The following is a 13202-nucleotide window of genomic DNA, read 5'->3' on the forward strand; positions in this document are numbered from 1 at the left end:
CACACGGTCTGCTGGAATAAACTGCACCATCTGCCTGCATCTTTCCAGATTGGACGTAAATGTACTGCGTATGTTAGTGAAACGGTCAATTTGTCTGCATTGTTTTCTGTGCCGTGGAACAAAGGTGGGACTTTTTATTCCCAGCTCAGTGGGACAGAAGCGCTGAGCCCTCCGGGGCATGTGACCCGCAGGGCACTGTGCCATCACCTCAGAGGACGCATCGTTCACACCCGGATTTGCCAGTGGGTAGGCAGGTTGAGAGAGCCGAGCCCCATGGCATGCGGGGGTTCTGCTCTCCGGTCTTGCTCGCTGCTGAGGAGGCTTCCTTGTTTGTAGTTCCTCCTGGTGCCTCGTTTCTGGAACAGCATGCCCACCTGGAGCAGCCTGCACCCAACAGTTTCACCGAGCCCCCTGCCCCCCGCCCCCTGTTGTAGTTTTAGGCGTTTGCCCCCTTGTTCCTGTAGGTGACAATCTCATTCATGTGGAAATAGGAAGAGACTCCTTCCCCCTCTGACCCGCCAGGCAGCGGGGGGGAGGGGGGGGCGGGGGGCCTCCGTGCTCTCGGTGAGTACAGCACAGGGGTGGGGTTTGCCTCTTGGAGGCACGAGGACACTGGGGCCTGCTGCACAGGTCAGGTGCACACTTTAGAGTGGGCTTGGAGCTGGCCTTTGTGGGCGTGCAGGTGCCCCCTGTGCAGCCAGGGCACTGACAAGGAACGATCAGTGTTGGAGCCTGTACTGCTGCTGAGTGTCCCTGGCCATCTCCAGGGCTCCAGGGTTCATGTCACGGAGGGCGTCCCATCCAAGACGAGTCCCTAGAAAGAGAGGCTGGCGTGTCCGTCTTCCTGCCCTCGGGAGGTTTTGTGACAACCCCCACCTTCATTCTCAGGGCTCCCAGTGACAGAATTGCCTTTTTGTGTTCAGCAGAGTTGCAGAACAGACCAGGTGACGCATACTTGGTTCAAGACCGGCGAGGGGCGCCAAGGTGGCTCAGTCAGTTAGGCAAACAACTTCAGCTCAGGTCACGTTCTCACGGTTCGTGAGTTCAAGCCCTGTGTCAGACGCTGCTGTTAGCACAGAGCCCGCTGTGGATCCTGTGTCTCCTTCTCTCTCTGTCCCTCCCCCTCAAAAATAAACATACGTTAAAAAAAAGAAATTGTGTAATTGGGGCTAATAGGTACTAAGTGTGCAGAGTAGCAGAGGATTGCTGACGAAGCGGACACAGAAATGTTGAATCACACGTCCATAGTCACAGGGCCGGTCAGCTGCAGGGCACACGCATGATGTGGGCGTGATCGTGAACCGCTTTCTCCGGGGACGTCTTGTTGGATGTGTTGTCTATATGTTTTGCACACCTGGTCTTAGCTTCCTCAGAATTGGACATTTTTGCAGAGAACAGCATGCGGAACTCACCTGGGTCTTGGTCTGAACCCAAAGACGCTTCCTGCGTGTCAGGGCCACACACGAGACCCCTTGTAAGCGCCGTTCCCTGGTGTCCCTCCTTGGGCACTATTACACTGACCACTTGGTGAGCAGAGTCAGCCGGAAGCAGAACGTCACCACCGACTCGTAGTCTATTTGTAGAAGCAGCAGGTCTGGCTGAAGCTTGTGGGTCATTGCTTCTTTTTGTTCCTTGGGGAACAGCATGAATGTAGCTTCCTTATGCACAGCCTAGTTTTCATCTAGTAAGTACGTGGCTCGCTCCCAAATGGGTTTTTTGTTGCCCCAGTGCTTGTTGGTGTTCACTTTTCTGGGCTGGTCTTGTCCCACAGGTGGACATAGTGTCCCGATGTGCAGTAGGTAAAGTCGTGGGCTGGACGCGGCTAGGAGACCCCCCCTCCACGCACCGCAGACACGTCCCCTGTTTGGGAGGATCGGGGCTTCCAGAGTCGGTGTTGTGGCTGAAGCCTAGCAGCTGGCTTTGAAGTAGGAGCAGGGCCCCCGGGGTTCTCATTTTTGTGTTACAAGTCATGTTTTAATGCTTTTCTTTCCTTTCCGGTTCCCCTATTATGTGTTCCTTTTCAGCGTAAGTTCCGGAATCCGTGGGAATGAGAAGCATCCGCGGCTGTGTCTTCAGCATGAAGGGATATCCGGGACTTAGATTTGTGTGTAAAGCTCTTATGCTGCTGTGTCAGCACCCGTTACTCGTGGCCTCACCTGGACGGGGAAGCAGCGGAAAAGGCCGTGGGCGGCGGGGACATGGCCTGGCCCTTGCATCGTGGGCTCCTGGGGCGCCACATCTGAGTTCCTGCCAGTTTGGGGGCCCAGCCCATTCCTTCCGGCGATCTTGCACCATTTCGCATGTCCCTGCTGCATGTCTCTGGAAACGGGTGGAGTTCTGGGGACCAAGTCGGTCTCTGCCCTCAGACCGCGTGGACATCCGGCAAAGCCAGGCCCTAGAGAAGGCACGGGGGGAAAGTGCGTGCGGGCGGCTACTGTGGACCCCGCGGTGCTGGGGGCACATCTGTAGACTTCTGACCGCACGAAGCTGGGAGGTAGGCCCGCGCCATGCCACGCAAGCAACAAGAGCAAAACAGTGTGACGTGAGGCTGTCCTCGCCTCAGCCCATAGGGACACTGCTGGCCTGTGCGACCCCGTCCACCTGGCTCCACAAGCGAGGGTGGGCACCGCGCCCGGCGGAACACTCTGGCTCCCCACAGCCGTGTGGTTCTCTTCCCGCTCCTGTTTTCCGTTTCCCGCTTTCATTCCTCGTCAGCCACCATGAGTGAGGGGCTGTCACTGTCCTCAGGGGCCGTGAGGCTGCCTGAGGCCAATGTCTCAGTGACAGCTGAGTTGGAGCTGTGACCTGACCCGCCTTTCTTCCTGTCCCGTCACCCTGACCTTCTGCAGTGCTGGTGTTCCCACCTCCTCCCCCCATGGCTCACTGTACCCCAACAGGCTGACGGAGTGTGAGGCCAGGACCTGGGGCTGGGCTGCTGGTCTGGGGGTCCCAGGACCTGGGGCTGGGCTGCCAGTCTGGGGTCCCAGGACCCGGGGCTGGGCTGCCGGTCTGGGGGTTCCGGGACCTGGGGCTGGGCTGCCGGTCTGGCAGGACCAGAACCCGGGTCTGGGCTGTTGTATGGAGGGGACCAGGACCCAGGGCTGGGCTGCTATATGGGGGGGGTCCCAGGACCTGGGACTGGGCTGCTGTATTGGGGGTCCCGGGACTCAGGACTGGGCTGCTATATGGGGGTCCCAGGACCCAGGGCTGGGCTGCCATTCTGGGGGTCCCAGGACCCGGGGCTTGGCTGCTGGTCTAAAGGGACCAGAATCCGGGGCAGGGCTGCTGGTCTTGGTGGGGGGGACCAGAACCCGGGGCAGGGCTGCTGGTCTTAGGGGGGGGACCAGAACCTGGGGCTGGGCTGCTGTATGGGGGGGCCAGGACCCAGGGCTGGGCTGCCAGGTGGGGGTCCCAGGATCTGGGCTGGACTGCTTGTCTTGGGGGTGCCAGGACCCGGGGGTGGGCTGCTGTATGGGGCTGCATTTTAGTCTCTCATCTGTGGCTGCAGTGTCATAGGCACCTCCGTGCTGAAGGCACAGGGTCTGGTTCGGTGTTTTAAAGGTTCTCCTGTCAGAAGACATTTACCGGGTGCCTCGCGCACGTGATACTGAATAGTAGAGTCAGACGCCGGCCTCCTGTCTTCCCAGGAGGGCCCTTGAGCAGGGGGACCCGAAACGGCTCAGCAGCTCCATCGTGAACTCACAGTTTTACCCTCTCGTTAAAGACCCACCACCACGTTTCTAAGGGGGCTGCCTTTCCTGTTGGAAGCGTCGGGACCGTGCTGGGCCTTCTGTCTGCGTATGAGCCCAGCCACGTTCGTTCCCGTGACCACCAGCTTGTAAGGGCTTCCCTTTCGGGTGCAGACCGCCTGGCTCGGCCCAGTTCCTTGAGGAACTTAGCCCGTAGGGGTAGAGTGACGGGAGCCCGCTCTTCCCATGAGCGAGGACGCGCCTTACAGCTTGCGCTCCGCAGAGGGGCCGTCACCTGTGCTGACGGCGTTCTGTTCTCCGCAGTGTGCTGGCGAGGAGAACTGCGTGGACAGCCGGACCATCTACGTGGGGCACAGGGAGCCCCCCCCAGGTGCTGAGGCCTACATCCCGCAGAGACACCCCGACAACAGAATCGTCTCCTCCAAGGTGAGCTGTGTCCCTGTGGCGGGTACCCGCCCTCCTCCCGGGGCTATCGCCACGCTGCTGCCTGCCACCCGGCGCTGTGGTGGGTGTCCACGTGGGGCTGGTACGCGTGTCCCACGCCTGTCCCCACAGCCGGTGACAGACCGCATTCCCGTCACCTCCCTTTAATCACCCCAGGGCATACAAGGCCTGCTTCTGCCATGTGTGTGTTGGCTGGCCACGTGCCTGTGTGTCCTGGTGCACACATCCGTGTGGGGGACACACGTGATCCCGGGCGCATGTCCCCGTGCGCACATCTGTGTGGGGGACGTAGCACATTTTTTTTTTTTAACTATCAGAGCATCTGAAATTAAGAAGACTTGAGAACAGACAAGCCTTTCTCTTTAAGGCAGTTTTTTTAATGGAACTATTTTATTTAAAACTGCCACAGAAAACAACAGTAATGACAACAGCCATAATAGGTTTAGTCACCAGAGTTGCTCATCAGGAAAATCCCAAGCGATGAGTGTGGCATGTTGTTGCCCAGCCGGATAAGTGACAGGAGGCTCCCAGGCAGGTGTTGGCAGCGGGACCTGTGTGAACCCGATAGTCTCAGGTGGCTCTCTCACTAGAGACCCCCCACTTGCCCCCCCTAAACAGGACTCTAACGATTCTTAACAGTCAGCCCCTGTGCAGTACAGGCGCACCGAGAGTCAGGGAAGTGCACTGGAAACGACCCGGGTGCCGTGTGAGCGCGTCGAGGTGGCGCCACGAAACCGCCCACGCTGCCCAGTGTCCATCCCGGGACATTTGTCAGGCCCTTCGGCCGCCGATGGCTCCCCGCCTCGGCTGGTTTCCCCCTCCAGGGACAAAGCCTGGCCTGAGAGTCCTAGCCCCCATCCCTTCGGGTTGGTGTGGAAAGTTCTGCCCAGGACTGAGCGGAAGAACCTTCTGGAAAACAAAGCACCTGGTTGGGGTGGTCTGAGGGCCTGCTTGAGGCATATGGTAGAAGGTAGCTGGATGCTGAAGGAGGCTTGTTTATGACCAGCACCCCTGTCACTGTTTTCAGGGGAGAGAACCAGACTCGGTGATTTCTAAATGCCGTTCCCGACTCTGTCCTGATTCGAGTGTCACAGCCAATATATTATTTCCATTTGTTCCTTTCAAATACTCCTGCGGTGACTTTGAGGTGTCCTGTCTTTCCACGCTCTATGAGTTGCCGCCTTTGCTCCCCCTGCAGTGGCACCCACTGTCCCCTGCCCTTCCCGCACCGGGGCCCCCACGCTGCCTCGGTTCCTGACGACGGCAGGAACCCCTCAGAACAGGGCCTGGACCAAAATGAAGAAATCAGGAGACTATAGATGCTGGAGAGGATGTGGAGAAACAGGAACCCTCTTGCACTGTTGGTGGGAATGCAAATTGGTGCAGCCGCTCTGGAAAGCAGTGTGGAGGTTCCTCAGAAAATTAAAAATAGACCTACCCTATGACCCAGCAATAGCACTGCTAGGAATTTACCCAAGGGATACAGGAGTACTGATGCATAGGGGCACCTGTACCCCAATGTTTATAGCGGCACTCTCAACAATAGCCAAATTGTGGAAAGAGCCTAAATGTCCATCAACTGATGAATGGATAAAGAAATTGTGGTTTATATACACAATGGAATACTACGTGGCAATGAGAAAAAATGAAATATGGCCTTTTGTAGCAACATGGATGGAACTGGAGAGTGTGATGCTAAGTGAAATAAGCCATACAGAGAAAGACAGATACCATATGGTTTCACTCTTATGTGGATCCTGAGAAACATAACAGAAACCCATGGGGGAGGGGAAGGAAAAAAAAAAAAAAAAAGAGGTTAGAGTGGGAGAGAGCCAAAGCATTAGAGACTGTTAAAAACTGAGAACAAACTGAGGGTTGATGGGGGGTGGGAGGGAGGGCAGGGTGAGAGGGAGGGCAGGGTGGGTGATGGGTATTGAGGAGGGCACCTTTTGGGATGAGCACTGGGTGTTGTATGGAAACCAATTTGACAGTAAATTTCATATATTAAAAAAAAAAAAAAAAAAAAAAAAGAACAGGGCCTGGAATACCTCAGAACAGGGCACCTGGGTGGCTCACTCGGTTAAACATCAGACCCCATTCAGGCCATGATCTCACCGTTTGTGAGTTCAAGCCCCTCATCGGGCTCTGTGCCGACAGCTGGGAGCCTGGAGCCTGCTTCAGATTCTGTGTTTCCCTCGCTCTCTGCCCCTCCCCCGCTCGTGCTGTCTCTCTGTCTCTCTCTCTCAAAAACAAATAAATATTAAAAACAAAAAGATGGCTCAGAACATATGGGAAAAAGAACTGAATTTGTAAAACCTGAGTTTATAACAGTTCTGGAGAATGTTTGCTGTAACGTATGTGTGTTTCCTTGGGAAGAAAACATTTCTGTCAGAAGAAAAGACTGCTGGGCAAGACTTCTTCCACGCACAGAAGTCTCCACTCAGTAAGCCTGATTGCATTTAATCAGAGAGCTTTTATTGTGTGAAAAGTTACACCAGGGGCAAAATTGCCAAGCTCGCCGTGCTTTCCCGGCAGTGCCGGTGCTACGTCGGCAGTGATTGGAGTTCCGTTTCCTTTCTGGGGGAGACACACTGGGCAGGGGCCTGGGATGAAGCAGAAGCAAGAACTGAGTCCCCAGCACATCCCTTTTCCTTTCCTTCTGACGACACATAGAGCCCCGTGCCCAGGACTTGAGCTCGAGCATGAGTGGATCCGGCCGGCTTTGGGATAAGGTCGGGTGCTGCCTCATCAGTTCCATAAGGTTGTACATGGGACACAACATCCATGTGGCCCCCAGTTTGCCCTCGGGACGCCACAAATCTGATACTAGGCTGAGGCTATGCGGTCACTGCGTACTTTCGAGAAAGCTGCATCACTTGTGACTTTTGGCCAGGGAGGATGGCGTCTGCCAGTCACACGTGGGCAGACGGTGGTCCTAGGACTTGTGAGAGCATTGTGTCTGCTCCACAGCAACCTCGTGATGCCACCGCCATGCAGGAGCCCAGCCCCTTGGAGGAGGAACAGCTTGAGAACAGGGCCCGCAACCAAGCCTTAGCAGCGAGCCTGACCCTGACCCTCATGTCCACAGGCCTGGCACCGCCTCCTGCCGGCCCAACACACTGTCTGCTCAGCGTGTAACCCTAATGACCCCAGTCGGGCATGACTTGTTTCCACGTCCTGTTCTCCCAGCCGTGAGTGAGAGAGAGAAAGAGAGCCCAGCTCCACGTGTGGATTTCCTTCCACGGAGCTTCGCTTGGCCTGCGGGGCGGCGTCAGGGCCGTCAAGACAGCACGGTGGGGGAGCCGCTCTGAGGCACCTGACAGTCAGGACCGCGTGGTGCTGTCCATGTGTTCCCGTCTGGGGTAGAGAGCGGTGCGGGGCTTGTCCAGACTTTTCTTCCTGGCCATGACTGGGACAGACCGGCAGGCTGTGTTTTGTCCTGAGCCACACTCCCGGCGGAAATAGAACCATGGCCACCACCACAGACAGACCCGGGTGCTCGGGAGGTGTCTGTGACATGGGGCACACGCACCATGGTGCTCGGTGTCCGTGACGTGACAGAGGTGAGAGCAGGGGCCGTCCTGTGGGACTCAGGACTCCTCGCAGGGTCTGCAGGGGCAAGGCGAGGACTTCATTCTGGCACAGCCGACACCAGGCACCTGCAGTCTGTGGACTGGGTCGGGGAGCTGGCGCTTGATGCCGTGGAAGGTCTGAGTCGCACGTGACATCCTGCCCGTGTCCACACTCTCCACACCCACTGTTTAACAAAGATGAAGCCGTCTGCAGCTCGTCGGCTCTTACGTGTTGTCAGATGCCCGTTTTACGGTTTCTGTCCACATGGTGCTGACCCGTTTGCACAGTCACACGCACTTAAATGATTTCACGGGTTTTCACCCTGTCACACACCATCAGGAGTTAGTGACCCTCCTTTCAACCACATTAACCATCTGCGGTAATGACTTATTATAGTAATTTATCCCACGCGGTAAGAAGATTACAAAGTGTAATGTCTGAGCTGCCGTGTGGCCTCTCCTGCCTGATTAGAATTCAGCAATCATGTAAGTGGCTTTCAAGCCCAAATCTGGGCTGCTTCCCTTGCACTCTAGAATCTGGGAAGCCATAAGGAGTCCAGAAACGGTAGCATTAAAACGGGACAAGACCAGATATACACGTAGCATTCCAGGCTTCACGAAACTCCCCACTTGGAAGGATTGCAGTGGATGACACTCTGTTTTATTTTCTTATACGTAAGATGAAAACTTTCTAAGGTGGAAACTTTCAAAAATATGTAAAAAGTCAGTGATGTGATAATCGCTGACATCCTTCTCACCAGTGTCAGTGGCTGTCCCCGGGCGGCAGTGCTGGCTTCATCTCTGCGTCCACTTTCTACCCCACACTTGGTGAGGCACGTCCTCTACAGCATTTGATTTTCATCTTTCGATTTTTCGGTAGGTGGAGGATGGGGTTTCCAGGAGGACCTTTTTCCATTCATGTGACTTTGCTACCAAGTAACACATTACAAGTATTTGGGGAAGTTTTTGGTTAACTGGCGGGCAGTCAGTACGGGCTGGGAAATGAGGTTGGTTTCACAGGGTAGGGCCTTGAAGACAGCTCCATTTTGGGTCAGGAAATCCGTGAAGAACAAAGGATCCTTCTAGGCTGGTCACAGAAACACGGACATGAGACGTAAATGCTGTTCCTGCATACGAACTTCTGTTTCTTTTCATCTCCTTTTAAAAGTTAGTGGAAAGTAACTGACTCATTATGGCCCATTTAAGAGAAAAAAATATATATCTTTCTTAAAAATTTAAGAAGATTGTGTTTGTATTGTTTGTCAAGCTATACAATTTTAATGTCCCTGTTATTTTTTTACTGCCAGTTGGAGCCAGAACTGTGATCCCTGCCGCATTCTTTCTGGGTGTGTGCTGTGGTACTTACTTTACACGTGAAAAAAACTGGAACACAGTCCTTAAATAATTCAAATAATTCAGTAAAGTTTACTGGAGTTTTAGGTGTCAGGACCAGGGTTTGATATGGGTCTGACCCCAAAGGCCATGTGTTTTCCAGTAGAATAAAGAGGAAATACTTTCTTTTAAAAAAAAATTTTTTTTATGTTTATTTTTGAGAGAGAAAGAGAGAGAGAGAGAGAGACAGCATGAGTGGGGGAGAGGCAGAGAGAAAGAGGGAGACACAGAATCGGAAGCAGGCTCCAGGCTCTGAGCTGTCAGCACAGAGCCGACATGGGGCTCGAACTCACAAACTGCAAGATCACGACTTGAGCCAAAGTCTGACGCCTAACCAACTGAACCACCCAGGCGCCCCCAGGGAAATACTTTCTGAATTCCATAGAATAGCCAGAGTATCCTGAGGTAGGGCAGCAAATTAAGAATTCAGATCATGTTTTTTTGTTTTTTGGGTTTTTTTGGTTTGGTTGGTTTTTTGTGGGGGCGGAGAAGACACTGCTGATACTTTGGGAGAACTGGCAGTCAGGGTTGGTTTTTTGGGGGGGGTTTGTTTGTTTCTGGTTGAGAAACCGAGGTAAAGATGGAGCCACAAATTCCCCTCCCTCTGCTAGTGTCTGCGGCTACATTCCTGACCCAGAGACCTGCTTTTTGGTTCTCAGTTTGTTTGCACTCAAATGAAAGCCTAGTGTGTCCTTGACAAAACACAGCACCTATTCATGATGTAGAGTTTCTGCAAACCAGGAACACAGGAGAATTTCCTCAACTCGATAAAGAACATCTATTATAAACCCGCAGCTAACGTCATTCTTTTAAAGATTTTTTTTTAATGTTTATTTTCGAGACAATGCGAGAGACAGAGTGCAAGCAGTGGAGGGGCAGACAGAGGGAGACACAGCATCCGAAGTGGGCTCCAGGCTCCAAGCTTTCAGCACAGAGCCCGATGTGGGGCTCGAACTCACGAATCGTGAGATTGTGACCTGAGCCAAAGTCGAACGCTTAACCGACTGAGCCACTCAGGCGCCCCAACATCGTTCTTAATGATGAAAAAAGAGATGCTTTCACCCTAATCGAGAACAGTGAAAGTTTCCCCGCCGCCGTTCCCATTCAGTGTCTTACTGGATGTCTTCACTAATAACAGTGAGAAAGGAAAGGGAATACAAGATACGCAGTTTGGGAAGGAAGAAACCGCTGTTAACAAGTGACATGATGGTCTGCAGAGAAAAATGCCAAAGAAAAATCCCAACAAAACCTCACAAGCAGAGCACGGCCAGCGGCAAACAGTTGAATTCTCAATTAGAAACACCATTACATTGGCATGAGAAAACGGAAAAACACATATGTGTAACAAAATATGTACAAGATCTATGTGAGGGAAACTATAAAACTGTGATAAAAGAAAATATTTAGGTGAATGGAGAGACATTCTGTGTTCATGGATGGGGAGGCTTAGTGTCGTCATTAAGATGTCAGTTCTGTCCACCTCAATCTATACAGTCAACCAAATCCTCATCCGAATCCCAGCAGGTTATTTTGTGGACATCAGGACGCGGATTCCAAAGTTTGTACGGAGAGGCAAAAACCCAGAGAGCCAACACAATATTGAAGGAGAACAAAGTTGGAGGGCTGATGCCTCCCAACATCTAGACCAGATGTCAAGCCATAGCACTCAGGATAGTGTGGCCAATGGACCGGCATAGAGCCTGGAAATGGACCCCCATGTAAGATGGTCAACCAATCTTTGACAAAGGAGCAAAGGCAACACAATGGAGTAAAGACCGTCTCTTCCCCAAAAGGTGATGAAACCGCTGGGTGTCCATTTACAGAAAATGAGTCCAACATAGATCTTACACCATTCACAAAAATTAACTCAAAATGGATCATAGACGTAAATGTAGAACACAGAACTGTGGAAGTCCTAGATGGTAGCATGTGAGAAAATCCACACAACGTGGGGAGGGCCATGAGAGTTTGGGCACAGCACCAGAAGCACTGGCCGTGGGAGACAAGACTGCTGACCTAGGCTGCATTAAAATTAAATTTTCCTGCTCTTCAAAAGACACTGTTAAGGGAGTCAGAAGACGAGCCACCGACAGGAAATATTTGCAAAACACAAAGCCCATAAAGGCCTGGTATCAGACAGGACACAGAAGGGAAGGGTTGCTGGGGTGGGTCCGACGGGTGGGTTTGGGAATACTCAGAGCTAACAGACCAACATCAAGCTCGGTGTTTACTGGAGGTTAGTGACCTCTGGGACATGGCTGTTTGCAACACAAAAGTTGAGGAAATTCTCCTCCGGGGGGGAAAAATCAAAAGTCTGGAGATTAGGAGGCGGCCAGGACCAGCCCCCCTCTCTATCCTTCCAAGCCCTCCATGTAGAGAGGCGCCTGGGGCTGACCCCGGACACCTGAGCCTCGGGGATGTCTCCAGGCAGTCAGGACCGCCTGGTGATGCCGACTTCTATTGTAGCTTCCTGTTGCCAGCTAGTAACACTGTCACAAGACCAAAGAGAGCCTATGGAGGGAAGAATGCTGAACATAAATGTTTTAACAGTCACAGGTTTACATGGGATGAAATAGACCTTAATGGTAAAACTTTCATTAAACTACGTTGTATTATGTCAGATTATCTGGGATTGGGTAACTCATGTGCTACTTTTGGGGTACGTGTTCTGTGTCAGCAGTTCGTATTCACGGTCAGCCAATTGATAAAATAGCTACAAAAGTCTAAATTTTGAATGGTGAGTTTTGTATCTAAACATTTTGTGCTTTGAAATCCAGCACCATCGTTGTATAGCAGAGTAACACTAGAGAGTAAAATGTGATCACAATGCCACCTCTTTGTTTTTTCTTCTCTACAGTACACGTTTTGGAACTTCATACCCAAGAACTTATTTGAACAATTCAGGAGAATAGCCAACTTTTACTTTCTTATCATATTTCTGGTACAGGTAAGGCCAGCGGACTTTTTTTTTTTATCACCTCATACATTCTAAATAAGTGACTTTCATTCCCAGGTGATCAACTGTGGCTTGCTAAGGAGGGTGAACAAGGACTTGGGGCCCTTATCTACATGTCCCCCACCCATTTCCTTCAGGGACAAGTGTTTTGGTCCCTCTGACTTGGCTGTGACCACCTTCCCGTCCTGGAGGGGAATCAGGAGCTTACCTGGTCTTTAGGAGAAATTCAGCAGCCAGGCTCGGCTTTATTATGTGGAGCCCCTTCCCAAGTGCACAGGGTGCTCTGAAGAGATCACAGAGAGGAAGAGAACGGAGAGAAAACCAGAGTCCAAATCAGGGAACAGTGGGTCCAATTCGTTTTCAGAATAGCAATCACATTTTCTTCAGTCACGCGAAATACAGTGGAAGGACTTACAGAATTTCCCCACCGTTAAATTATTCAAATACTGTCATTGAAGCCTGGCGCCGAAAGCAGAGTAGAAAATTAAAATGTGCACTGGAATCAGACTTGTGTCTTTGCCACTGTTGGCAGGGTTTCCTTAAGCAGATCCCTTAACTAGAGCGAACTACCCTCGGTTTTATAGGAAACAGGATGACTAACCCCCAATCGGATTGACCTCTGGTTGGGGGATAAAGTGGGTAACAGTAAAACAATTTGGAATAAGCAAAAGCAAATGTTTTCGTTGGCGTTACAGGGCCAACCAGTCTGTCTAACGTCAGTAATGCGTGTTTTTGAGAATGGCCCTACAATTCTGTTTTAATTGCAGTTGATTATTGACACCCCCACGAGCCCAGTGACGAGCGGGCTCCCACTGTTCTTTGTCATCACAGTCACGGCCATCAAACAGGTAAGAAGTCTGCAGAAAAAGGGAAGGCATCACCATCCCTGTTACATAACATCGCATTTTATCCAAAGCGGAGTAATCTGGTTTGTGTTGGCTAGTTTGTAGGCAATTTAACCAAGTTCTAGCAATTCATTTTGGTAACTGCTTTAGATTGACACTTGAGCTAAAATAAGAGAGATTATGTAACGCGGCAGCTAGCGTGACACCCTGTGAGTCTGAGGGGGAAGCCAAGGTGTTCACATTCAGAAGCAACCAGAGATGGTATCTGTTTTTAGAGGCTTTT

At 52.0% G+C, this 13202-nt stretch overlaps 1 protein-coding gene across 10 annotated transcripts in view; it reads left to right on the plus strand.

The window, feature by feature from the left end:
- ATP11A (ATPase phospholipid transporting 11A) overlaps positions 1-13202 on the plus strand; it is a 122447-nt gene that overhangs the window by 54000 nt on the left and 55245 nt on the right. For all 10 annotated transcript variants that reach the window (XR_006215451.1, XR_006215452.1, XM_042980389.1 and 7 more), the window contains exons 2-4: positions 4014-4136; positions 11976-12065; positions 12842-12922. Coding sequence is in view for 8 of the 10 variants with exons in the window: in XM_042980389.1 (XP_042836323.1) it covers positions 4014-4136; positions 11976-12065; positions 12842-12922 (294 nt within the window). In the remaining 2 variants the exon portion in view is untranslated. The remainder of the gene's footprint in view (positions 1-4013; positions 4137-11975; positions 12066-12841; positions 12923-13202) is intronic.

Source organism: Panthera tigris, chromosome A1 (assembly GCF_018350195.1).
Source record: "Panthera tigris isolate Pti1 chromosome A1, P.tigris_Pti1_mat1.1, whole genome shotgun sequence".
NCBI lineage: Eukaryota > Metazoa > Chordata > Mammalia > Carnivora > Felidae > Panthera > Panthera tigris.